The sequence below is a fragment of the Desmodus rotundus genome, chromosome 2 (genome assembly GCF_022682495.2).
Source record: "Desmodus rotundus isolate HL8 chromosome 2, HLdesRot8A.1, whole genome shotgun sequence".
In the NCBI taxonomy this organism is placed as follows: domain Eukaryota; kingdom Metazoa; phylum Chordata; class Mammalia; order Chiroptera; family Phyllostomidae; genus Desmodus; species Desmodus rotundus.
Window position 1 is genome coordinate 79,932,712 of NC_071388.1, and position 25,154 is coordinate 79,957,865.

Below are 25,154 nucleotides of genomic sequence, written 5' to 3' on the forward strand. Positions count from 1 at the left end.
GGTTTGGCAATTTGTAGATATTGCCAAATTTCCTCATACAAGGGTTGTGCCAATTTGCGTTTCCGCTACAATGCATTAAAATGCCCGTTTCCCACAGCCTTGCCAACAGAGTATAGATGGTGATGATTTGCCGATAGGTAAGAAATGGTATCCCAGTATAATTATATTTCTCTTACTATGAGTCAGGTTGAGCATTTTAAAAAAATACGTTAAAGGTCCATTTTTTCCCCCTCTTTTTGTCTGTTCATATCATTTCCCATATTTCCGTCAAGTGTTTTTGGTCTTTGTTTCTCCAATGTATTCAGAACTTTCTTACTGTCTTTTAGTGATATTAACCTTTATGTGATATATGCTGCAATTTCTCTTAGTTTGTTTCTTACTGTTTTGACTGTTAATGGAGGTTGTTTATAAGTGGGATTTTTTTTTTGGCCATGCAAACTTTTAAAAATGTAGTAAATGTATCAGTCTTTTACTGCATCTGTGTTCTGGGTCATAATTGGAAATTCGAAAGCTTTTTCCTACATCCTAGTTAAAAATAAATTTACTCATGTATTCTTTCAGTACATTTAGGTGCTATATTTAGATCCCTGGTTCATTTGGAGATATTCTTTTAAATCATATTGATGTGTAGATCTAATACTATCTTTTCTAGGTAGCTAACCACTTGTCCTAGCATCATGCATTTAAAAGTCTGTCTTTGCTTCAGTGATACCTGTATGATACCTTTATCATATACTTCAGTTTTGTATGCACTTGGGTCTCTTTCTGGGTTTTCTGTCGTATTTTAGTGGTGTATCTATTCATGTGTCAGAACCTCACAGTTTTAATTATAAAGGCTCTATACTGTTTAATGTCTGATTGGGCTAGCTGTGTCTTCATGGATGTCCATTTTTAGTGTTTTCCTGGCTATTCTTGCTGTTTATCTATAGGAAGTTCAATATCAACCCATCCAACTTCATTAAAAAGTTTGTTGGTGTTTTTATTGGGATTATGTTGTTTAGAAATTATTTTTATAATGTTGAGTCATCCTGTTCCAGAATAAGAGCTGCTTTTTTCCATTTTTCAAATCTAGTTTTGTTTTTCCAGAGTGTTAAGTGTTTTCTCATATAAGTTTTACACATTTTTGTTAAAATCATTTCAAAATACCTTCTTTGTTGCTGTAGTAAGTGGTGGTGTTTTTGTTTTGTTTTGCCATATGTCCTCTAACTGGTGTCTACTAATGATCATTGGTGTCAGTTCAGTGCCAACAGGAATCCCCAGTTTGGGGTGCAGTGAAGAAGGAAACTTTATTCAGCGCACACAGCACAATTGTAATATGCTTTTAGGTGGCCCTAGGGCAAAGCAGACTTGAGGCCCTGGCCATCTTTGGCTAGACAGCTCTGCTCCCCTCTGCCCTGCTCTGTTCCTGCTCAGGCCTGCTTCACTCTACTCTGGCGAGACATCTTTGGTGTCTCAGCTCTAGCCAGGGTAACACAGTCTTCAGTGTTTGGTGGAAAGAGAGTGTGCTCCCAGAGCCAGAGGGGAGCTGGCAGGTATAGACAAAAGTCCTTGCCCCTGGTCCCTGATTGGTCCATCCTCATGTAAATGAGGACTCCAAATCCTCTTAGCCTGAATGGTACACAGCCACTGATTGGTCAGAATAGAGGCACTCTGATTGGTCGCTGAAGATGTTGCTAGAGTTATAGCTACAAGGCTCCAGTTGGCAGGGAAAGTCTCAATCCTATTGGTTGAAATGGGATTCCAGGAACTTTTTTATAAGGTTCAGATGGCAGGAACAGAGTGCTGGCAGGCAATTCAGTGCAGAGGAAGGTAGTTTAGTGCAGGTTTTCCCAGAAGTGCAGTTTGCATGAGAGGCCCCTGTGTAGAAATGGCTGCTAGGTTATTCCATGTGACCCAGTTAAGCTACCAGGAGTCCTTCTCGGTAGGGGTCTTCTTCCTCAGGGTCCACATTGGTTACTAATGTTATGAAAATTTGATTTACGTGTCTTGATTTTATATTCTGCAGCTTTACTGAGTTTATTGTTTCAGTTTGATCATTCACTTTCTAGGGATTTCCAGGTACACGATCATATCTGCAAATGGAGATAGTTTTACTTTTCCATTTCTTCCACCTGTGATTGATTTCTTTTCTCTAATTACATTGGCTAGTACCACCAGTGAGTACTATGTGCAGTAGTAGTGTAGGTAGTGGGCACCCTTTCTTTGTTCTCACTTGATCTTGGTCGAAACGTTAAGGAATTGTCTTAGTGATTCATTTAGGCTACCACGACAAAACATCATAGACTGGACAGCTTAAAGAACAGACGTTTATTTTTCTCTTCTAGAGGCTGGAAGTCCCAGATCAAGGTGCCAGATTTAGTCCTGGTGAGGGCTGTCTTGTAGGCCGACACCTGTCTGCGTCCTCACATGGTAGAGAAAGGGAGGGAGAGGAGTAGGGGACAGGAGAGAGAGGGAGGGAGAAGGAAAGAGAAAGAGAGGAGCCAGTTTTTTTTCATACTTCTTTTAAGAACACTAATCCTATCAGAGTAGGGTCTACTCTTAGACCTCATTTAATCTTAATTGCCTCCATAAAGGCCCTGTCTCTCCATGCAGTCACATTTGGGGTTGAGGCTTCAACATAATGAATTTTGGGGAGGATACATTTAGTCTATAACAGGAAATATCTCTTGATTTCAATTTTATTGAATTGGTTTTTTATTAGAAAAGTAATTTTGTTGGAAAGGCTTTTTTTTATTACCTATGGATATGATTTTATTATTTTTCACTAAATCTGTTAGTATAATGTATTATGTTAATGGATTCCCTGATACTGAACCACCTTCACATTCCTAAAATAAATAGCATTTGATCCTGGTGTGTTACTCTTTTAATGTGGTGTTAGATTCAGTTTCCTGATACTATTTCATGTTACATAAATATTTGTAAGTTAAAATTAGTTTATTATCAGTTTTGCATTGTCTTTATTAGGTTTATGTATAGATGTTACATACATAAATAAAAAAGAATTATGAAGTTTGCCTTCCTTTTCACTTTTCTGGAAAACTTTATACAACATTTAAACAAGCTAGACTTTGAAGGCTTCAGTTTGTGAAACCATCTGGCCGAGGTGCTATCTTGGTAAAGTAGTCACTGAATGACTTTTATTTCTGAGGAAAATGGTCTTTTTCAGCTTTATTGCTAAGGAGTTCAGTTTTACTCATTTTACCTAGGTTTTTAAATTTATTTGCAGTGATGTCTACAAAATAGAATATTACGATTTTTTTCTTTAGTGGTTATTTCCCCCTTATCATTTCTTGTTTCGTACCTTTGTTTTTTTTTTCCCCCTTTGGTTAGCTGGTGGTTTGCCTGTTAATTTATTCCAAAAAGTAGATTTTGATTTATTAATTATATTTAGATCTATTTTTTTTCTGTTCTCTAACCTCAGTTTCTATTTCCTTTTTCTCATGTTTTCTTTTGGTTTATTTTGTTGTTTGTTTTGTAAAAAGCATTATTTTGTAAAAAGCATTTAGCTAGGAATTTAATTCATTTATTTTTATTCTTTTATTTTATTGATATTTACCTCTATTAAATTCCTAGGTATTTTATGCTTTCTGATATAATTGTAAATGGGATTGTTTTCTTAATTTCTCCAGAGTTGGTTATAAAAATGAATCAGATGTCTGCACATTTATTCTGTATCCTACAACTTCGCTAAATTCATTTGTTCGTAATAGTTTTTTAGTAGAGTCTTTAGAGTTTTCTCTATATAGTATCATGTCATCTGTAAATAGTGAAGGTTTTACTTCTTCATTTCTGATTAGAATGCCTTTTATTTCTTTCTCCTTTCTGATTGCTATGAGTAGGACTTGCAATGCAGTGCTGGACAGAAGTTAGAGTGGGAATCCTTCTCTCGTTCCTGGTCATAGAGGAAAAGCTTCCGGGTTGTCACCATTCACTATGTTATTAGCTGTGGGTTTTCATGTATGCCCCTTATTACATAGAAATATGTTCCTGCTGTACCCACTTTGTTGAGATTTTTTTTTTTATCATAAAGGGATGTTGAATTTTGTCAGATTCTTTTTCTGCATCTATTGAGATGATCATATGGTTTTTATCTTTTATTTTGTTAATGTGATGTATGGCATTGATGCACAGATGTTGAAACATCCTCGTATCTGTGGGATGACTCCCCTTTGATCATAGTATATAATCCTTTTAATATATTGTTTAATCTGGTTTGCTAATACTTTTTTGCAGAAATTTAAAAAATTTTGATCTGTATTTTGCATGTGTGTCCACCACCCAAAGTCAAGTCATTTTCTATCACTGTATATTTGGCCCCCTGGGTTTGCTAATATTTTGTTGAGAATATCTTCATCTATGCTTATCAAGGATAATGGCCTATAATTTTTTTTGTTTTTGTAATGTCTTTTTTTCATTTTGGTGTCTGGATAATGCTGGCTTCATAGAATGCATTTGGGAGTATTCCTGTCTCTTCAATTTTTGAAATAATTTGAGAACAAAAGGCTTTGAATGTTTGGTAGAGGTCACCTGTGAAGCTGTCTGGTCCTGGACTTTTGTTTGTTAGGAAAATTTTGTACTATATGGAATCTGCTGCTATTCTCTTTATAACCTAATATACAGTCATTTTTGTAAATGTTCCCATGTATGCTTGAGGAGGTATTCTCTCAAATTAAGATGTAAAGTTTGATGGGCATCCAAAAGATCTATCTTATGTACTGTGCTGTTTAGGTTTTCTGTATCCGTATTTTTATCCACTTGATCTCTTATTAGTGTTTCTCTTTTTGCTTCACTGCATCTCCCTCGGTTTTTGCTTTTATAAGGGGGACACCATATTATTGCATGGATATTATTTTAACATCTTCAATTCAAATTGTGACTTCTAGCATTAGAAAGTTTCTCCATTGTCAAATGTGGTATTTTTAAGTTTGAATTCTCATTTGTCTGGCATTAAGATCACACACACACCATTCTTATTTTGCCTTATATACCTGTTTTTGCTTATCCCTTTATTTTTAGTTTTTCTGAATCATTTTCTTTTAGGTATATTTCTCATATATAGCAGATTTTTGGATCATATTTTATGAACCAAGTTCATTGAATTTTTTTAATAAGACATTTTATTTATTTATTTTTAGACAGAGGGGAAGGGAGGGAGAAAGCAAGGGAAAGAAACATCAATGTGTGGTTGCCTCTCGAACATCCCCTACTGATGGATGACCTGGCAGGCAACCCAGGCATGTGCCCTGACTGGGAATCGAACAGGCAACCCTTTGGTTTGCAGGCCGGCACTCAATCCACTGAGCCACACCAGCCAGGGCATGATTTTTTTTTTTACAATAGGTAAATTAATCCATTGCATTTATTTATGGTTTGATTCCCAGTTAGGGCACATGCCTGGGTTGCGGGCTAGGTTCCCAGTGGAGAGTATACGAGAGGCAACCACACATTAATATTTCTCTCTTTCTGCTTTCCTTCCCCTATCTCCAAAAATAAATAAACAAAATCTTAAAAAAAAAAAAAGAAAATTGGTTTTGTGAGGCTGAACGGTGGAGAAATAGTAGGAGCACAGAATGGAAACAAGTAGCAAGAGAGAAAATTTAAAATGAAAATAATGAGAAGAAAGAAGGTAAAATGGGATAAGAGAAGGGAGGGGCAAAATATGTGAATTGAAATAAACTGTAGTATAAAATCTAGTGACTTAATATGCACAAACTTGATGGACAAGAAATGAATGTTAAAAAGCTATGCAGGAAAGAAAAATATCACAAATCATGGAGAAGACCACAATGGACTTCATTTCAGTAGTCTCTAGTATTTACCACTGTTTTTTCTTCCTGGATCCGCCTCTGGTGATGTCAGATGTTGACCCTGTCTGACCTTAGGCTACCTGTTTGAGACTTCCAGGGATCTATTGTCCTTGGCTGTCTCCTTCAGTTGTTAATCTAGTCACTCTGCACTCAGTACTCAGGCGTAAGCACCATAGAACAGGGCAGGATCCCTCCTAGGGTTGGGGCTATTGCTTCCCTTCAGGCTACAGCCACTTGTAGGGGAGTGGCCTGCCTGAGCAGGATGGCTGCTATGTATGGGGGATGACTCTGCACCCAAATCACACAGCTACTCTCTCAGCTCTCTCCCCAAAGCTTCTGTCCCTGTCTCTCCCCAGGTGTCTCTAACCCACTCTGTCCCCACCTTTGCCAGAGCCCAGGGTAAGTGGTTGCAAATGAAAATTTGTGCATTGGCCCTCTGAATGGCTCTTTGTGTCTCCAGCAGTCTGTTTCTGGCAGAGAACAACCCTGCCACTTTTCCTTGCTGGTGGTTATCTGTGTACTTTTTCGGCTCTGGTGCTCTAGGCTGTGGATCCCAGCTTAGGGTTTAGACCCCACTCTTCTCTGGGGCATCCAACCATCTGCTTAATTATCACTCCATTGCTGCCAACTGTTGGCACCCAGCCAGCCTTTTTGAGTCTCCACCGCACTCCTTACCAGTCAAGTTGTGCTGAAGCTGATTCTTTTGTCTGTCCAAAGTTATAAGGCTTCTCTCTCGCTATTGTTCAGTTGCTTGTTCTGGGTGATTTCTCCACAATTTACTTGTAATTTCTGATTGGTACTGGAAGGAGGTTAGTGTGACTTCCAGTCACTCCTCAGCCGTCTTGCGCCTTCCTGCTCCTTGTTTTTCTGTCTGGAAGATATATCCATTGAAGTCAGTGGGGTGTTAAAGTCTCCTACTATGTCTTTGTTTCTGTCCATCTCTCCCTTTTATGTCCAACAAGATTTGCTTTACATGTTCAGGAGCTCGTATATTGGGTGCATAATTTTTTACTGCGGTTATATCCTCTTGTTGGATCATTCCCTTTATTATTATGTAGTGTCCTTTGTCTCTTACTGTCGCCTTGGTTTTAATGTCTATTTTGTTGGATACAAGTATTGCTATCCCAGCTTTTTTTCCTTCCTTCATTAGCATGAAATATCTTTTACCATCCCTTTACTTTTAGTCTGTGTGTATCTTTTAATCTGTGGTGTGTTTCTTAGAGGCAGCATATATATGGGTCTTGTTTTCTTATCCATTCAGCTACCCTGTCTTTTGGTTGGAGCATTTAAGCCATTTACATTTAAGTAGATTATTGATAGATATATATTAAGTACCAGCTTTTTGTTAGACTCTTTTCCTCTGGTTTCTTCCTCCCCCTCCTCCTTCTCCCTCTTCCTTCTTCCTCCTTCTTTTCTTCCTCTTCAAGTAAGCCCTTTAACATTTGTTGCAGTATTGGTTTGGTGTTAATAAACTCCTTTAGCTTTTTCTTTTCTGGGAAGCTCCTTATTTCTCCTTCAATTTTAAATGATAGCCTTGCTGAGTAAAGTAGCCTTGGCTGTAGGTTCTGGATTTTCATCACCTTAATTATTTCATGCTACTCCCTTCTGGCCTGAAATGTTTCTGATGAGAAATCAGATGACAGTCTAGTTGGAGCTTCCTTGTATGTAACTACCTGCTTTTCTTTTGGGGCTTTTAGGATTCTCTTCTTATCTTTGGGCCTTGCCAATTTAATAATGATGTGTCTTGGAGTGGGCTTCATTTGGGTGCAACTTGTTTGGAATTCTCTGAGTTTCCATGACTTGTGTGTCTTTTTACTTCACCAAATTAGGGAAGTTTTTGGTCATTATTTCTAAATAGGTTCTCAACCCCTTGCTCACTCTCTTTTCCTTCTAGTATTCCAGTGATATATGTGGATGTTGTTATGCTTCATGTTGTCCCAAAGGTTTCGTAAGCTCTCCTCATTTTTTTAAATTCTTTTTTCTTTTTGCTGCTCTGTTTGGGTGTTTCTTTCTACCTTGTCTTCCAAATCACTGATTCAGTCCTCTGCTTCATCTGACCTACAGTTTATTCTTGCCAGTGGATTATTTATTTCAGACATTACTTTCTTTTTTACTGACTGGTCCTTTTTTATGGTTTATATGTCTTTTTTTTAATGCTGTTAAGTATCCTCATAATTATTACTCTAAACTTTCTGTCTGATAAATTGCTTGCCTCTATTTCATCTAGGTCTTTTGAGGAATTGTCTTGTTCTTTCATTTGGGGCTTGTTTCTTTGTCTTTCCATTTTGGCTGCTCTTTGTGTTTGTTTCTCTGGATTAGATAGATCTACAAGACCCTGGTGCATACCGAAGTCAAACCCTGACTGTGCCTGGCCCTGGGCAACCTGTTTAGAGCTATCAGTGATCCACAGCACGTGGCCCCCTCTGTTGGGCCTGTTTGTGTGCAGAAAGAAGCAAGCTGTTCACCAAGGCTGGCTTATTTCAGTAGTGGGCCTGTGGGAAGGTCAGCTAAGTCTCAGAGCTTCTGGAGATCAGACTTTGCCTGCAGGCTTTCTGTAGGGTTAATGAGTGAATGTCTTCCAGCTGTACTCCTCAGTAGTCAGGCTTAAGCACCATAGGGCAGGGCTGAGTATTTCTTGTGGGCAGGGCTGATGCGTCCCCTCAGGCTGATGCCATTCAGAGAGGAGTGCTAGTGCTGTGCCTGAGAACGATAGCTCCTGTAATATGGGGAACGACTCAGCACAGGGATCCTGGCAGCTGATCCTTCAACTCTCTCCCCAGAGCCACCAGCCTCATACTCTCCAAGCATCTCTAGTCCACTCTGCCTTCCCTCAGCAATGGGTGGAAACAAAATTTTTGTGCATTGGCCCTTCAAGAGGCTCTCAGCCTCTCCAGCTGTCTCTTCCTGGTGGATAGAAACCCTGCTACTTTTTCACAGCTGGATGTTATTTGCATTCCTTTCCCAGTTCTGGTGGTGTAGGCTGGGGAGCCTAGCTTGGGGTTTAGACCCCACACTTCTCAGGGAGAACCCCCTCGGCCACTGAAATATCCCTCTGTAACTTCAGCTGCTTCCAGTGGGAGCCCAGCCAGGCCTCTTGTGTCTCCTCTGCTCCCTACCAGTGACATTGTGGTAAAGTGGTTTCTTCTGTCTGTCCATGGTTATACGGCTTCTCTCCAGCTAGTGTTCAGTTGGTTATTCAGGATGACTTTTCTATAATTTAGTTGTAATTCCAGTTTAGTCCTGGAAGGAGGTTAGCATAACTTCCACTTACTCTTCTGCCATCTTTAATCCATCTCTAACTTTTCTAAATCCACAGTGAAACATATTAAATGCTCTCTGTTGGTCTTGCTGTTGAAGTTCTCCCAGGCAGCCTTGAGTGAATGAAGTTCATTTTTGAATAGATTGATTCGTTAAGAATGTCTTATGGGTGCAAAGTCTCTTGCATGTTTAAAATTATTTATTTTTAAGTTTTTCATGATTTTGAGAGCTTGATTATATATATCCTTGATTCACATCTTCTTTTGATGTTTTGAAAAATACTTTCACTATTGTCTTGCTTTTACATTTCTCTTTGAGAAGTCTGATACCAGTTCACTTCTGTTCCCCTTAAAGGTATTTGATCTGTACATCGAGGCTGTGAGACTTCACAATTTACCTTTAATTACGTCTAATAGTTTAATGGGTATATATATATATATGTTGAACTTGATCATTGTGGGCTAGTTTTCATTGGTTTCCAGTGAGCTCTTTCAATATGCAGATTCAGATCTTTTATTTTAGAACATTTGAGTGGATAATAGTTTTAATATTATTTCTGTTCTGTTATCTTGTATGTCTTTTTTGGACACCTTAATTATTAGAAAATTGTGTGTGTGTGTGTGTGTGTGTGTGTGTGTGTGTGTGTGTGTTTGGCAGGGTCCTATTTCCCCTTCTTGCTTTATTTTTAACCCCTTTACCATGCAATTTCCAAAGTATGTATACCTACTTCTTTCACCAAAGTGTTTCATTTCCAAAATTGCCTGGTCAGGATTTCTGCATTCTTAAGTTCCTTTCCTGAAGTCATTATTCTCATCTATCAATGTATTTTTTTTAAGTATTTTCTGGTTGCCTATGGGATATCTTGTTCATCTTTCTCTCCCCCAAAAGAGTCTTTCATTATCTTTGCCGCCTAAGTTATTCTTAGACTCCATGAATTCCAGTGATATACTTCAGGGATCTCTGAACCTAATAAAAACAAAATATTTTCTTTTCTCTAGTTTTCTCTCTTTTTTAAAACTTTTTTTGTGAAAAATAATTATGTCAAAGTGTTCAATATTGTTTCATGTGAAAGAAGTGCGGTGGTTCACAATATTATCATCATTGTTAACATTTTACATTTAGAATAGTTCCCCATGGGCAGACATTACAGAAGTAATATTTCATCTTAATCATTATAGGCATCTTGCATACTCAATATGAGCCAGAGTTTCATGTGAGATACAGTACTAACCTATGAAAACATGAAGTTAAGAGGATACAGGATCTCATGTCTGCTCATCATGAAAATAGAGTGATTACTGTGAATGTTTCTGATGAGAAAACTTGATAGGAACTTAAACTTATCTTGGATGTGACCCTAATGCATTGTATGAGGTTGTTTTTTGCATTGCCGTATACAATTCAAGAGATGCTAGTGAATCTTTGTGCCCTGGAATAGTTAAGCTGGTTTGTGGACTGGAACAGAGAAGAAATATTGAAACTTTGTCTTTATAAATGATGTCATCACTTCACAATGTTGCCTCTAATGTTAAGAGACAGGTCAATGACAGATTGACATCTGTCCCATTTCTCATCAATATTCAAATGGGTGAAACTTAATCTACTATGTGATCCCGACTCCGTCTAGAATTCCTATTTGTAAGCTTTTGTAGGAAATATGAAAAGCCTTTAACATCTCCTAAGTGGTGAAAAGTTTGTTTTTCCAGAAAACCTTTGAAAGACATTTCTTGGTGTGTTGTGTGTGTCTCACCTGTGATGCTTGGCAACACATGTGGTTTTGCTGAAGACTACACATTATTATGACTCACTGTTTTTACAGTAGTGTAGTTGGCATGAGAAACTCTGCCAGCTATCCTGAAAAAAGTTGTCAACTTAATAAGAGCCAGGGCTTTGAGTCACCATCTTTTTAAGTTTTTTCCTCTTTTTAAGTATATTTTATTGATTATGCTACTACAGTTGTCCCCTTTTTTTTCTCACCTTTATTCCCCTCCACCCTGCACCCCCCACTCCCACCATCATTCCCCACCCTTGGTTCATGTCCATGGGTCATACGTATAAGTTCTTTGGCTTCTCCACTTCCTGTACTATTCTTACCCTTCCCCTGTCTATTTTCTACCTACCAATTATGCAGTTATGGTGCTTATTCCCTGAACCTTTTTCCCCATTCTCCCCCTTCCCCCTCCCCACTGATAACCCTCCATGTGATCTCCATTTCTGTGATTCTGTTCCTATTCTAGTTGTTTGCTTAGTTTGTTTTTGTTTTTATTTTTTAGGTTCAGCTGTTGATAGTTGTGAATTTGTTGTCATTTTACTGTTCATAGTTCTGATCTTCTTTTTCTTCGGTAAGTCCCTTTAACATTTCATAGAATAAGGGCTTGGTGATGACGAACTCCTTTAACTTGACCTTATCTGGGAAGCACTTTATCTGCCCTTCCATTCTAAATAATAGCTTTGCTGGATAGAATAATCTTGGATATAAATCCTTGTCTTTCATGACTATGAATACTTCTTTCCAGTTCCTTCTTACCTGAAAGGTTGCTTTTAAGATTTTCTCCTTATCTTTAATCTTGGGTAATTTAATTATGATGTGTCTTGGTGTGTTTCTTCTTGGATCTTAACTTCCTTGGGACTCTTGGAGCGTCTTGGACTTGGATGTCTGGTTCCTTCGCCAGCTTGGGGAAGTTTTCCTTCATTATTTGTTTAAGTAAGTTTTCAATTTCTTGCTCTTCCTCTTTTCCTTCCGGCACTCTTATGATTCAGATTTTGGAACATTTAAAGTTGTCCCAGAGGTTGCTCAGCCTCTCCTCATTATTTTGAATTTTTGTTTCTTCATTCTGCTCTGGTTGGATGTTTGTTTCTTCCTCTTGTTCTAAATCATCTATTTGAGTTCCAGTTTCCTTCCCTTCACTTTGGTTCCCTGTACATTTTCCTTTATTTCACTTTGTGTAGCCTTCATTCTTCATTTTTTGACCATACTCAGTCATTTCTGTGAGCATCCTGATTATTAGTGTTTTGAACTCTACATCTGATAGGTTGTCTGTCTCCTTGTCGCTTAGTTCTTTTTCTAGAGTTTTGATCTGTTCTTTCATTTGGGCCATATTTCTTTGTCTCTGTGCACCTGTTACGTTGTAAGGGACGGAGCCCTAGGTGTTCACCAGAGCAGGACAACCCACTTTGCTGTGTCGTGGCGCTGTCTGTGGGGGAGGGATCAGAGGGGGAGCAATGCCACTTGCTTAGCTTTCACCCCACTTTCCATCACTTCCCTCCCTTCCCACAAGCAGATTGTGCTCTTTCAGGTGCTGATTCCCAGGTGGGTGGGTTTATGTACACTGTAGGACCCCATGGACCTCTCCAACGGACTCTCTTGTGAGACTGGGGCTTTCTCCCACTGCCACTGCAACCCCCAAAGGTTTTTACAGCTAGTGGTTTTGAGGTTTTAGTTTCTTTCTCAGGAACCCTGGTCGCATGGTCTGTCTCACTCCCCAGTTGTTTCTCCCGGTTTACCTACAGGCAAATATGGGATATCCTGGTCCACCGCCCCCACCTCACCCACCCCCATCTGCCAGCCACTGCCTTGTCATGCCCTCTCTGCACTGGCGTCCTGTCTCCACCCCTCCTACCACTATGGATGAATGGTTCTTCTTTAACTCATTGGCTGTGACTTCTACACAGTTTGATTTTTCTGGCAGTTCTGGTTGTTTTTTGTTTTTAAATTAGTAGTTATCCTCCTTTTGGTTGTGTGAGGAAGCGAAGCATATCTACCTATGCCTCCATCTTGGCCAGAACTCTAAATTCTTTTTAAACACAGGAAGCATGTGATTGTTACTCATCTTTTTAAATACTTAAGCAAATAGTCTAATTGTGTAAAAGGATTTTAAATTTGTAGTCTCTTATTATTCTCTGCAGGTTGGTTTTCAATGAAGCACTAAAAGCAAATGCTAAATCCAGTCAAAAACAACAACTTATTGTTAGTCACAGTATAAGAGAAATCATTATGCAAAGATATCTTAGTCATTCAAAAGGAGAATATGAAACTACTTCTGGTTAGGGGGCTAAATTTTACAACTCCAACTCGCTCTTGCCCACCAAGCACAAGGCAGCGATCCGTGAAGCCCAGTTTTTAAGGAAACTATGCTGATGAATGCTATTTAATGACAGCATGTCCTCTAAACATTTTCTTGGTATTATGATGGCCTCTTCTGCACTGTAGAGGCTTCAGCTGCGTGCCCTGTCCCACCACACTGAGCTTTCCGCGGGCAACACTGTAATTACCCAGTTTCATCACTGAATCCCCAGCACATACTTAGCTCAGTGACTGGATGTTCAGGGGCTTCATAATATATAATCAATAAATGAATTCCTTTGAGAATTCCACGTTTTGTTTTTGAGATTAAAGGTGCTTCTGTATATAGGCAACAAAAAACTGTCCCTAAATCTGTAAATTAAGTGACATTCTCCAAGCAAGCTACATTTCCTTCCATTGGAGGTAGACAGCATTGATGTGCTTTTGTTCTAGCAAATAGCTTCCCACCCTCTGCTTTATCTTTCTAACGTGCAAGTTCCTAAGAGGTGCCATGGAACAGTGCTTTCCTGTCAGTGGGTTAAATGATCTTCCATTTCATTGAGAACATAAAGCACATTTCATGTTTCGTGACAATATTAGCTTCACGTGGTAGTCTCTTTGAAATTAGATGCATCTCATCTTTCTATTTAACATCTTCCAGAATTTAATATGTTGTTCTTCATCATCTACTAAAAGTACTTTTGATATGGACATAGGAAAGAAGCATGATAACCTTAAGATCTCTAACCTCTATGCAAGTGGGTAGAAATTCACTACTAACAGGGGCTAGACAGGTAAAATAATGACTGAAATGGACTAGATGTAATAACAGCATTGCCATAATGAAAAAAATAATAACTAAGCTTAAGGATTAGGGGCATTAGGGGGTACCGGGGACTGTGGCAAACTGGAGCGTGAGTTTTTCTTTCAAAGAGGACAGCCACTACTTAGGTACAATGATTTAGAAAACTGGCCCAGATTTTGTTTCATTTTTTTTCCTTGTGATTTTCTAAGAGAAGTGAGAAATTCAGAATTGATATGAAGTTTCCAGATTTTTAAAAATTTGGCAACTAATTCAAGCATTTTTGAAATAGTGCATGGCCCAAAACTGCTGGCCAAGAGGCTAAGTAAAATACATCTGCCTCCTAATTTAGATCCTGAGCCCTATACTTCTTTCAGATTTGATCATGCCAAAGCAGTGTATTCTTCCCGTACACCAAAGTAAATTTCTGGTTGCATTAGTTTTTGGTTGTTTCATTACATTACCACAGATTTAGCATCTTAAAACAACACAATTTAGTATCTGAGTTTCTGAAATTCAGAAATCTGGGCATGGCATGACTTCTCAAGGTCTTGCCTGGCTGAAATCAGGATACCAGCTGGGAATAAGGTTCTCTTCCAAGCTTACTGGTGGTTGGCAGAATTCACTTCCTTGTAGTTGTAAAATTGGGTCCCCATTTTCCTGCTACTTGTTGGCCAGGGACGGCTTTCAGTTGCTAGAGATAGTAACTAGAGATAGTCACCTGGAGAGATAGGGCATGGCTCCTCCTGTTTCTAAAAGATCACGTCATTCTTTGAGATTGATGACCACCTCTCCATGTCTGTTTATCCTAGGAACTGCAGAATGCTGGCTGGGTTGTTTGTACGTTTTAGCAACTATGAATAATGCTGCAGTGAAATACGATGTACAACTCTGTGTGGACATATGTTTACACTTGTCTTGAGTATATGCCTAGGGGTAGAATTGCTGGGTCACATGGTGGCTCTTTGTTTAGCTTTTTGAAGAACTGCCAGACCGTTTTCGAAAGCAACTGCACCATTCTCCAATCCCGTGAGCAGGATATGAGGGTTCTAATTTTTCAGCCTCCTTGCCAACACTCGTTATCTGTCTTTTTGATTCTAGCTGTCCTAGTGGGTGTGAAGTGATACCTCATTATGGGTTTGATTTGCATTTCTATGGCTAATTTTTTGTTTGGTGGTGCACATTTTGTGGATTTGAACAAATGTAGAATGACATGTATCCATCATTGTAGTATCATCACAGAGAATTTTTCACCGCCCTATAAGTCCTCTGTGCTCTGCCTGTTCTTCCTGTCTTCACAGTTTCACCTTTCCAGGAGTCAGACAATCCGTAGCCTTTTCAGACTGCCTTCTTTCACTCAGTTATATGCATTTCAAGTTCTTTCTTATCTTTTCATGACTTGATAGCTCATTTCTTTTTAGTGCTAAATAATACTTCATTGTCTGGATGTACCACAGTTTATTCATTCACCTACTATAGGGCATCTTGGGTGCTTCCAAGTTATGGCAATTATAAATAAAGCTTTTATAAACATATGCATGCAGGGTTTTGTGTGGGCATAAGTTTTCAGCTCCTTTGGGTAAATACCCAGGAGTGCGATTGCTAGATTGTACGGTAAGACTGTTCAGTTTTCTAAAAAATCCCCAAACTGTTTTCCAAAGTGGCTGTACTATTTTGCTTTTCCACCAGCAATGAGTAAGAGTTTCTAATGATCCACATATTTGCCACCATCTGGTGTTCTGAGTGTTCTGGATTTTGGCCGTTCTAATAGGTTTGTAGTGATACTGTTTTTAATTTGCGTTTCCCTGATGACATGGGGAAGAGGTAGAGCATCTTTTCATGGGTTTATTTGCCATCTGTATATCTTCTTTGGTGAAGTCTCTGTTAAGATCTTTGGCCTATTTTTAAACCAGGTTGTTTTTATTGTTGAATTTTAAGAGTTCATTGTATAGTTTGGATAAGAGTCCTTTATCAGGTGGCCTTTATCAGATGTGTCTTTTGCAAATATTTTTTCTCAGAAGTCCAGCTTATTGATTGTTTCCTTCATGGATCATGCCTTTGGTGTTGCATCTAAAAAGCCATAATCATACACAAGGTCATCCAGATTTTCTCCTATGTTATCTTCTAGAAGTTTTATAGTTTTGCATTTTACCTTTAAGTGTATTACCTGTTTTTTAGTTAAGTTTTGTGAAGGGTATAAGGACTGTATCTAGGGTTTTTTGTTTTGTTTTTTGTTTTTGCATGAGCATGTCGAATTGTTCCAACACCATTTGTTGAAAAGACTACCTGTGCTCCATTGTATTACCTTCGCTCTCTTGTGCTTTCAGTTAACTGCCTTTATGGGGATCTGTTTCTGAACTCTCATTCTGTTCCATTGATCTATTTGTCAGTTCTTTCACCAGTACACTGCCTTGGTTACTATGGTTTTATGTAGTATTAGAGATAGTGTCAATCCTCCAACTTTGTTCTGCAATATTGTGTTGGCTCTTCTGGGTCTTTTGTCCCTCGATATAAACTAATCAATGCACATAAAGTATCCTCCTGAGGTTTTGACTCAGACTTCATGAATCTACAGGTCAAGTTGGGAAGAGTTGACATCTTGATAATATTTAGTCTCTGTACATGTGTGTTTACCTTGATGTGTTTGGTATTTATTCATTCAATGCTAAATAAATTGAGAAGGGATAGACTGAAGGTTTGTTTTTTTTTTTTAATTTCAATATAAATGATTACTTAGAGGGATTGACCAAAAGTTCAACAATCCTTGGAAGAAAAATTGAGAAGGTTCATAAAAGGTGTGAGAGGTGCCCCGAGGCAGGAATCTAGGTGCACCAGTGGGGAGCATGTTAAGAATGTTACTGATTGACTGTCAGTTTATTTGTGGGTCACCTGCCTGCATGAAATGCTTCAATTTTTTAAAAATTTGTTATTTTAAAGAGTATAAAACTGTATTTCACAAGAAATTGAATCTTCAAATGGTCGGTGTGCTTGTATTTACTGTGGGTTTTTGTTTTTGTTTTTTTGGAATCACTTGAACAGTTACTACTACTGTTTTTTTACCCTCCAGAGTAATGGGATGTTTAAACACTAACCATTCCAGTTACCATTTTGTACTGTTTAGGACGCCATTTGGTATATTACTCTCACTCTGTTTTCTACATTGACTTCATGAGGATCACAACAAACATCTGTTTTTCGTTCGTTTTTAGGCAAATACTGTGGTCTGGGGTTGCAGATGAACCATTCAATCGAATCAAAAAGCAGTGAAATTACAGTGCTGTTCATGAGTGGGATCCATGTTTCTGGACGAGGATTTTTGGCTTCTTACTCGGTTCTAGATAAACAAGGTAATTTTCACTTCATACCATGGCTCCTGCATTTTGTAGTCTCTAAAAACAGAAATGAAATGTTTCTTTCAGTACCTGTTATCTAAATTTGGAGTAGAGTAGAAAGACTGAACAGTTAATAACAAGTACATAAATTTGACAAATAAAAGTAGATCAGTTTTAAAGTCTAATAATTAAAATATGTTAACTTTTATATATAAAAGTCCATATATTTCCTCATTAGTAGAGGAAATACTGATTTTCTACTCTTTATAATATTGGAACACAAACAAGAATAAGTTCTAAAACCTGTCAATTATTGAAATGTAGTATATCAATTTAAAGCTGTATTATCTACATGTTACCATTTCATAGTGCTGTGTTAAAAACAATGTTACCATTTTTCTCAAAGAATAGAGTCTCATACCACCAGAAGTACACTGATTGGTATCTGCGACCTTATAAAATAAACATGAAGTATTTTCCAAAAATGTAATGTTTAGCATCTGAAGGATGGGCTAAAATCAGGGTTAGCAAGTGGGATGGAACGCACGGTTGATCTGAATTTCTAAGGTGAAGTGCTGGGCTTCAGTGAACTCTCTCATGTGTTGTGGCCGTTTGGCGTGTATTCCTTCCCCTCTGCCATTAAGGGTGCTGTGGGAGGAAAGTGAAGAAGTGTTGCTAGTGCAAGGATATCAAAACAGTTATTGCAGTATGCAACAATAATTTATCTACGTTGACCACTTAAAATTTAAAATTGTTTATTTTTAATTGGATAAGTGAGAAAAGTGTCAAGAACCTCCCAGGTACGAAAATGCTAGGCACTGGGAATGACCGAGGGAAATGCAAACTGCTCCTTCTCAGCTATGTGGTAGGTTTGAAATAAATGCTATATATTTCACTAGAAGTTTTGTTTAGAATATGATGGAGAAGAAAGTTTTCTTTGTGAGGAGGAGCTGCTTCCCTTAGTTTCTAAGCTGTAGAACAAGGTATGAAGGCTGATCCCTCAGGGAGAGTGAGAAAGAAAACGCATTGGATGCAATAATAGAAAGAGAAGAAATTTATGCTAACGAACAGTTAATATTTTTGACAGAACCAGGAAAACTGAGGGAATGTACTGTTGTAGAAAGGGCACTAGGTAGCCCTGGAAGTAAAACCAGGTGACCTCTGGCCAATCATTTGACCTCTGTGAACCTCATCTGCAGATGGATTGGCTGTGAGGAATAAATGTAAACACATGTGTAGTGCCTGTAGGCACACAACACAGTGGGCACAGAACAAATGCTCCCGCCTCGTCCCCCACTGTACACACACAAACACGTGCTCATTTCCCCACCCCTAACATCAGAACAGTAAGGTACAACAGGGTATGAGGATAGATTTTCATCCTTTCAGCTTTATTTCCTGAAAGGCTTTGGTTGATACGTGAGAGGATAGAAAATAAATGTTTAGTTTGTGTGCTTCTTATTCTTCAGTTTCTTGGTCTTAATATCAGGTTAAATTATTATTTTGTTTCATATTTCCCCCTTCTCTCTTTTTATTTGTTGAGATGAAGGTTTTTGGAAAATTAGTATTGTCTCTCTAAAAAAGAGAAAAGTTCTTACATTGGATATTTAAATTATGGAACTTTTTGATCTGTAAGTGTTCTGCATTAAGGTTTCTTAAGAATTCACGATTATTTCAGATAACAGAATCAGTATGTTGTAAACTTATATTATGCCAAATTGATTCCAAATAACTATAACATGATTTTATATAAATCCTCGCTTCTATAGTTTTTTAAAAAACTTCCACCATAATCTGGAAGTTTTTTATACTAACACTTTCAAATCATCTTGGAAAAACCTCATTTCACAGATCTCTCCTGAGGGTTTTTTTGTGTTTTTTTTTTATCCTTGTTCCATCCAATGAGCATTTGTTTTATTTGAAGTTGAAGTGAATTGGCTAAATTCAAGAGAAAGTGAGTTAAATTTCTTAGTACTGCTTCTTGGGTGGCTTTTAGTCACAATTTATTATAATGACTCATTCATTTGAAGGCTGGTTGGTTTTGGTTGAGAGCTTCCGTTTACTTCCATCCAGGAAACTTAGCTGCTATACTGAATTCCATGAATATTTTCAAGGAACATCGCTACAGGTCCCCAGCTTAGCAACCTAGTTGAAGGTTTAGAGTTTTTGAGAATGAAAATTGTGAAAAATCTTGCTTCAACAGTTTATTCATTTGTTAAACTCTCACAAAGACTTGTTAATGTAATAGGATGTGTGATAGAGTCCTAATTTGTTTGAAATACACTGATTTTCATTACTTTATGCAAGAGCCCATTGCAAAATTCTATTCCTTTTGATGCCTTATTTCCTGCTATATGATTGGCATTGAGAAGAGAGCAGTAAATAATACAGATACAGTCATACCTTCATGGGCTTTACAGCACAGAGTTGGAAAAAAGATCTCAAACACATGGTTACTTAATTGTAGTTACGATATAATGTATAATTAAGTCCAGTAAGTACAGTGAAGGATACATTCACCAGATTGGAGGCCAGAGGGAAGTGGGGAGTAGAAAATTGATAAAGAGTAAAATTCTCCTGAGGACATCACTTTTAAGTTGAGAACTGAAGGATTAATTGGAGGTTCCAGACAGACAAGGAATTAAGAACATTCTAGGGGAGAGAAGAGCAAATGCAAATGTCTCGTGGTAGGGAGTTTGGAGGAACCAGAAAAGAAGCCGGCATAGCTGGGGTGAAAAGAGTGCATGGTGAGAGCAGGTCCCATTTAGTCAGGACTTGGTAGAAACTAGGGGTTGAAGCTTGAGTGGATTTATGTTTTTTTATAACTTTCATGGTTTTATTCTTCTGTTATTTTTAATGATCTTTGAGTAGTAGTTTCTAGTATTTTCTATCACCAGTTAGTTATTTTTTCAATTTACACCTGCGAACATCATTTTGAAAGATTGTATCTACCGGTGAAAGGAGAAGTTTCCCATTTCCCCACGGGCAGCAAGCACAGACATGTGAATATTAATCAGCACTTTCAGTGATGATGAGAGGACTGGGACTTCCACTTGGAGTTAGTAGAATTCCATTCCATTACAACTAGACTCTGTGAAATTGAATTTTTCACCTGACGATTGAAGATAGGTGTATACCGTAAAGACAGTCTGGACATCATATTAACAACCACTATTTAGAAGTCCTATAGAGAGAAACTCCCAGTTACTCCTAGTCATACTGAGAGGCAGAAGAGCCAGCCTGTTACTCAGAGGTCCAGACTCAGTGACTCGGATCATTTAATCTAGTATGCTCATAAATGCTACTGACATTTTCATTCTGAAACACAAACTTATAAACATAGCATTTACCACTGAACTCGTAAACTAAATTTCATAGGTGAGTGACGTAAATTTTTAGTTTTGAATCTGTTTAACGTTGGCCATTTTCTAGGAAATGCTCAACATTTCTAGAATCATGCTGGGCAATGATTTTTTACGTTATTTTAGTTTTAGAACAGGTTGCTCAGAAGACATACCTGCATTTGCATGAACGCTTCAGGTCCTTCAAGTTTCTGTTATGTGCCATAAATTGGGTGGTGTATCTGCACAACTGAAAAGTAATAGTCTGGTGTTTCTTTTGTGGAACATGAAATCACAACTTAGCATTACTTTAGATTTCACCAATCTGGAATTTGTAGCTGTCAGTCTAAAGTTTGCCTTTATTTTTGTGAGGAAAAATGGTAAATAGTTTTAAATTTCCTGTGAAATAAAATGGTCCAGTGTACATGTTAACCTACTTCTTAATTGCAACTCATAAATACTTTTTCATTCATTGCCTGCTGACCCCTTAGAAGCTGAGGACAGTGTGCTTAAGACTCGGGAACAGCTGGGCTGGGAAACATTTGACAGTGTTATTGTTGCTATATGTTAGATTATTTTTAGAGTTAACACCAATAGTGTAACAATTTTCTGATTGCCACATTCTTTAACCACATTTTTTTGCAAATATTTTCCATCTTATATCAGATTATATCAATTTATAAATGAAACATAGGGCAAAATAGAAAATTTCTTTCTAATAGAGTCCAGATTTCTGTAACTGGTTGTGTGTGGGGTTTTTTTCCCTTCGTGGATTGTTTTTGGTTTTGAAAATAGAGCATGAATTCCTTAGGTTGTTTGCTGCCTTAATTGTACAGTAATTTTATAGAATCCTTTCTGTTTTGAGTACTGCACTTAGCTAGGTTTCCATTTTTAGTTTTTCTCTTGTCTTCCTAATTTTTGTTATGTTGTATCTGGCAAACATTTCAAAAACTTTTAAGCTATCTAGTAAGATTTTTTAATGCATTCTCAGTTTTCATACGTGTCTTTAGATTTATCCTTATTTATACAAAAATGAATGTGTATAGTGTTTCTATGCATAATATAGTACACATGTAGAAAAATATCTGTATTTTGGTGTCAGTTTGTATAACAAAGGTGATGATGAGCAAAGTGTTACCAATTTTGCAGAGAAAGCATTTATAAACAGAATTTGTTAAAACATTGTTAACCCAAAGAAGCAATTCAACTGAAGGGATAGAGTTTATTCCAAGCTGACAAATAACCTGAGAGCACCTTAATGGTTTTAGTGTTTTCTGTGTGTTTTACTCTTTTAGTACATTAGGAATGCTGTGACGGGAATGGATGTTTGCACTACCGAGTAGATATATTCGTTCACTGATGCTCTTACTAATGTACTTACTAGTGTCCCAGGTACTATGTAGGTCACAAAAGAATTGTGCAATCTTTTAATGTCTTATATTTGCTTTTTAGTATGTAGATTTTAGGTGTTGAAAGGGTTTGACTTACCCATCTGACCACTGGGTTGAGAGTAGACTGAAGGGGAGAAAGGACAGAAACAAAGGTCAGCAAGAAACCTATTTCCATAATTGAGTTAAGAGTTTATGAATACTTGAACTAGCGTGGTGGTAGTGGAGGTGTCAAAAACAGTCCGATTCTGATGTATGTACATACGTATTCTGAGAAGAGGCTGATGGAGAGAGTCAAAGATATCTAAGGTTTCTAACCTGAGCAACTTAAAAAAAAAGATGAACTTATGTTTAAAGTGCTTAGGCCAGTGGTTATAACAATAAATATCAACAAAGCTCTTATTTGTCATCTCAGTCAGTCATCATGCTGGATCCCCTTAACATGCCCTACAATAATACCAGAAAACTAGTGACATGTTTAAAGTCCAGGACAGTATGCAATTTACTCCATTAGTTTTTTAAATAATTTAAATCAAACATTTAACACATACAAAAAATATTTACCTTCCCTGGACTGTGTTTTTAGTAGCTGGAAGCCTTATGGTAATAGTGGTTTTCTGGATGGCTGTTTACTTGGGGAGAGATTTCAAGAAAGACACATTTTAAGGCCTCTAAAATTCCTGGATTGGTTGATGTTTTCCTTTCTGGAGTTGCAAAGGTCAAAGTCTGTAGTCACGGCTTGCTTTCTCTGTCTTTAGTCAGCTTGGCTGTCCTAGTAGCTGTCCATTTTGAATTCCTATTTCCTCCGACGGAGCTCTGTTGAGCCCCCAAGGAATTTTTTTAAGGTAAATCATCCAAGCAGTGTTCATTCCTTAATATTCATAACTACAGCCGTTTCATCAGGGATCTCAATTTTCCTCTTTAGTTTGAATGTGAAGTGTTAGGAGAGTGTTTTGCATGGCAAGGCACAGAAAGCAGAGACCACCCTGCACTGCTACCTACATTTCCCTGCTAGAAGTAAAAATTAAGTGGAAATGATTATCATATATATTTTTCTCTTCTTTCTGAATGTACAAATGTAACAACAGTGACAGGCCTGAAATTACAATCACCAGACAAACCCAAGATAGCTGTCCACTTTCATTGGCAAATTCAGCACAGAGGACATTGTCTGAGAATTGGGATGTCATCAAAGAGGAAGTGGTGGAGGCTCCTTTTCTTTATTACCCTCTTTTAAACACAGGTTTTCTAAAGCAACATCTAAAAGCTTAAAATAGCTACACAGCCTGTAGCACCAAAATCCGCAGTCTCCCCTGTTCACCCTCACCCGAGAAGGAGCGCTCTTCCCGCGCTGAGGTGGACAGAAGGAGCGTGCGGACAGACAGGCTGCGGTCTCTTTGCTCACTCCACACGGTCTGGCGCTTGGTTTCAGACACTTCAAGATCATTCGGCCGTGTTGAAAGAGATGGGGAGCTCTGGATAGTTTGCTGACTGCTCTCTGTGTTAGTGTGTTGGCTGTTGCTTTGGATTGTGTGATTGTGATTGTAGTGGTGACATCATTAGCGCACCAGCTTGTGTTGCGTGCCGTCTCCAGTTGCTGCTGTTGTAGCTCCAGCTGCACCTGCAGTTTTTGTAACTGAGAAGTGCAAAGGCCAGAAGAAATAAGCCGTGTTTCTATAGAATGTGTTGCTTCTGATAACTGAGATAAAGGCTCAGCCATAGGATTCATGGTTTCCCTAGTGCTTGGAGAATGAACTCTAAGGACAAGAAAGTCCTCCAGTAGAACTGCTGGTAAAGTGCATGCTTGATCTATGAGCAGCAGGACCTCCTAACCCCCGGCCAGGGTGAAACATTCAATGTATGTGTCAGACACCACTCAAGTCGTAGGGGCCCTGGGTTCAAGTGTGAGATGAGCTGCACAGTCATCTGACATGATTAGGATCACCTCCAGGTAATGCTGGACATATAGGATGCATCACTTCTGCTGATGTTTCTGCATGTTCAGATGTAACACGTTCTTGAAGAGATGTCTTTGTACAGCCCATTTTTCCACAATAGGGGCAAGTAAAAGACTGTGGCTACTCTGTAGTGGAAGCTTCCCCAGCACAGTAGAAATCAAATCTACCCTGGTTACTATGCACTGCACTGGGTAGTCAGTCGCATGCACTGCTGCTGCTGTCATACCACTGTCATTAGAAGATGCTCAAAAATCGTAGCAAATTAAGCACTTAGATCTGAGACCTTGAAAATTTCCTTTTAAACATGCATCACTGCTGACACCTTCATGTTAGGACATCCTAGTTTAGACAGTGGTGGCACAGCCCCTCCCAGTTGAGTCCCCAGAGAATTTGAGAGCAAGGCCAAATGAGTTGCACACATTTGCATGGCGTAACTGGAGTTTCGGCACTGCATGGGCTTCCCAATAAAGCCCCGTTCTAATCAAGTGTATCAGTAAGTCGGCCAGCATCTGGCATGGGGCCTGAGGGAAGGGGGCCAACTGGCAGTCTCCTTGTGGCTTAAATACCATGTTGGACCACACACAGGTACCTTTTAATCCCAGTGTATTAATTTTTTTTCTAAATTTAATCTTTTTTCCCATTACCATTTCATCCCTTTATTACCTGCCCTCCCCAACCCTCAGTGATTTGAACTTCTGAATCACTTAAAAGTTCAATTTCTAATCTCAGAAGCTGGGAATTCTTTTGGTAAGGCAAGAAAGTGGAAAATTAATTCTTATTAATATAATGTAAAGATTGACAGGAATAACTAGAGTATATACAGTTCAGTTTGTCTACTTTTCCCAGTCAGTAAACCTAGTGGTAGTGAACCCTTCTCCAAGCATGTATCCTTTTAAATTCCTAAACAACACATAGTTAACTTAATCACCATCCAAATACTCCTGGTGGTATGTAGATACTAACTCATATAATCGCTCTCAAAATACCACTTTTCTGTTGGTATAACAGGTGTTATGCTCTAATTCTTTCAAGACCCATTTTAGTTGAATGACAAACACATGATTGCTTCAGAATTGTATAATAGAATCAGCAGTTATCCTGTGGTTGCTGTGGTGGCCACTAATGCAGCACATACTCGTTTGCCGTCAGCACACCAGGACGCGTGTGAGGCGCTCTCTCCATCAGTGTATTGGTCACCCTCA

General features: G+C 38.3%; 1 protein-coding gene and 1 pseudogene across 2 annotated transcripts in view; one reads left to right on the plus strand and one right to left on the minus strand.

Annotated features, from left to right (window-relative positions):
* DCBLD2 (discoidin, CUB and LCCL domain containing 2) overlaps positions 1–25,154 on the plus strand; it is an 89,014-nt gene that overhangs the window by 32,344 nt on the left and 31,516 nt on the right. Inside the window, exons 3-4 of one of the 2 annotated variants that reach the window (XM_053918309.1) lie at positions 11,342–11,410; positions 17,143–17,280. In XM_053918309.1, the coding sequence (XP_053774284.1) occupies positions 11,342–11,410; positions 17,143–17,280 (207 nt within the window). The remainder of the gene's footprint in view (positions 1–11,341; positions 11,411–17,142; positions 17,281–25,154) is intronic. The other variant, XM_024558178.3, reaches the window with a different exon arrangement.
* LOC112302601 (E3 ubiquitin-protein ligase KCMF1 pseudogene) lies at positions 23,184–24,290 on the minus strand (annotated as a pseudogene).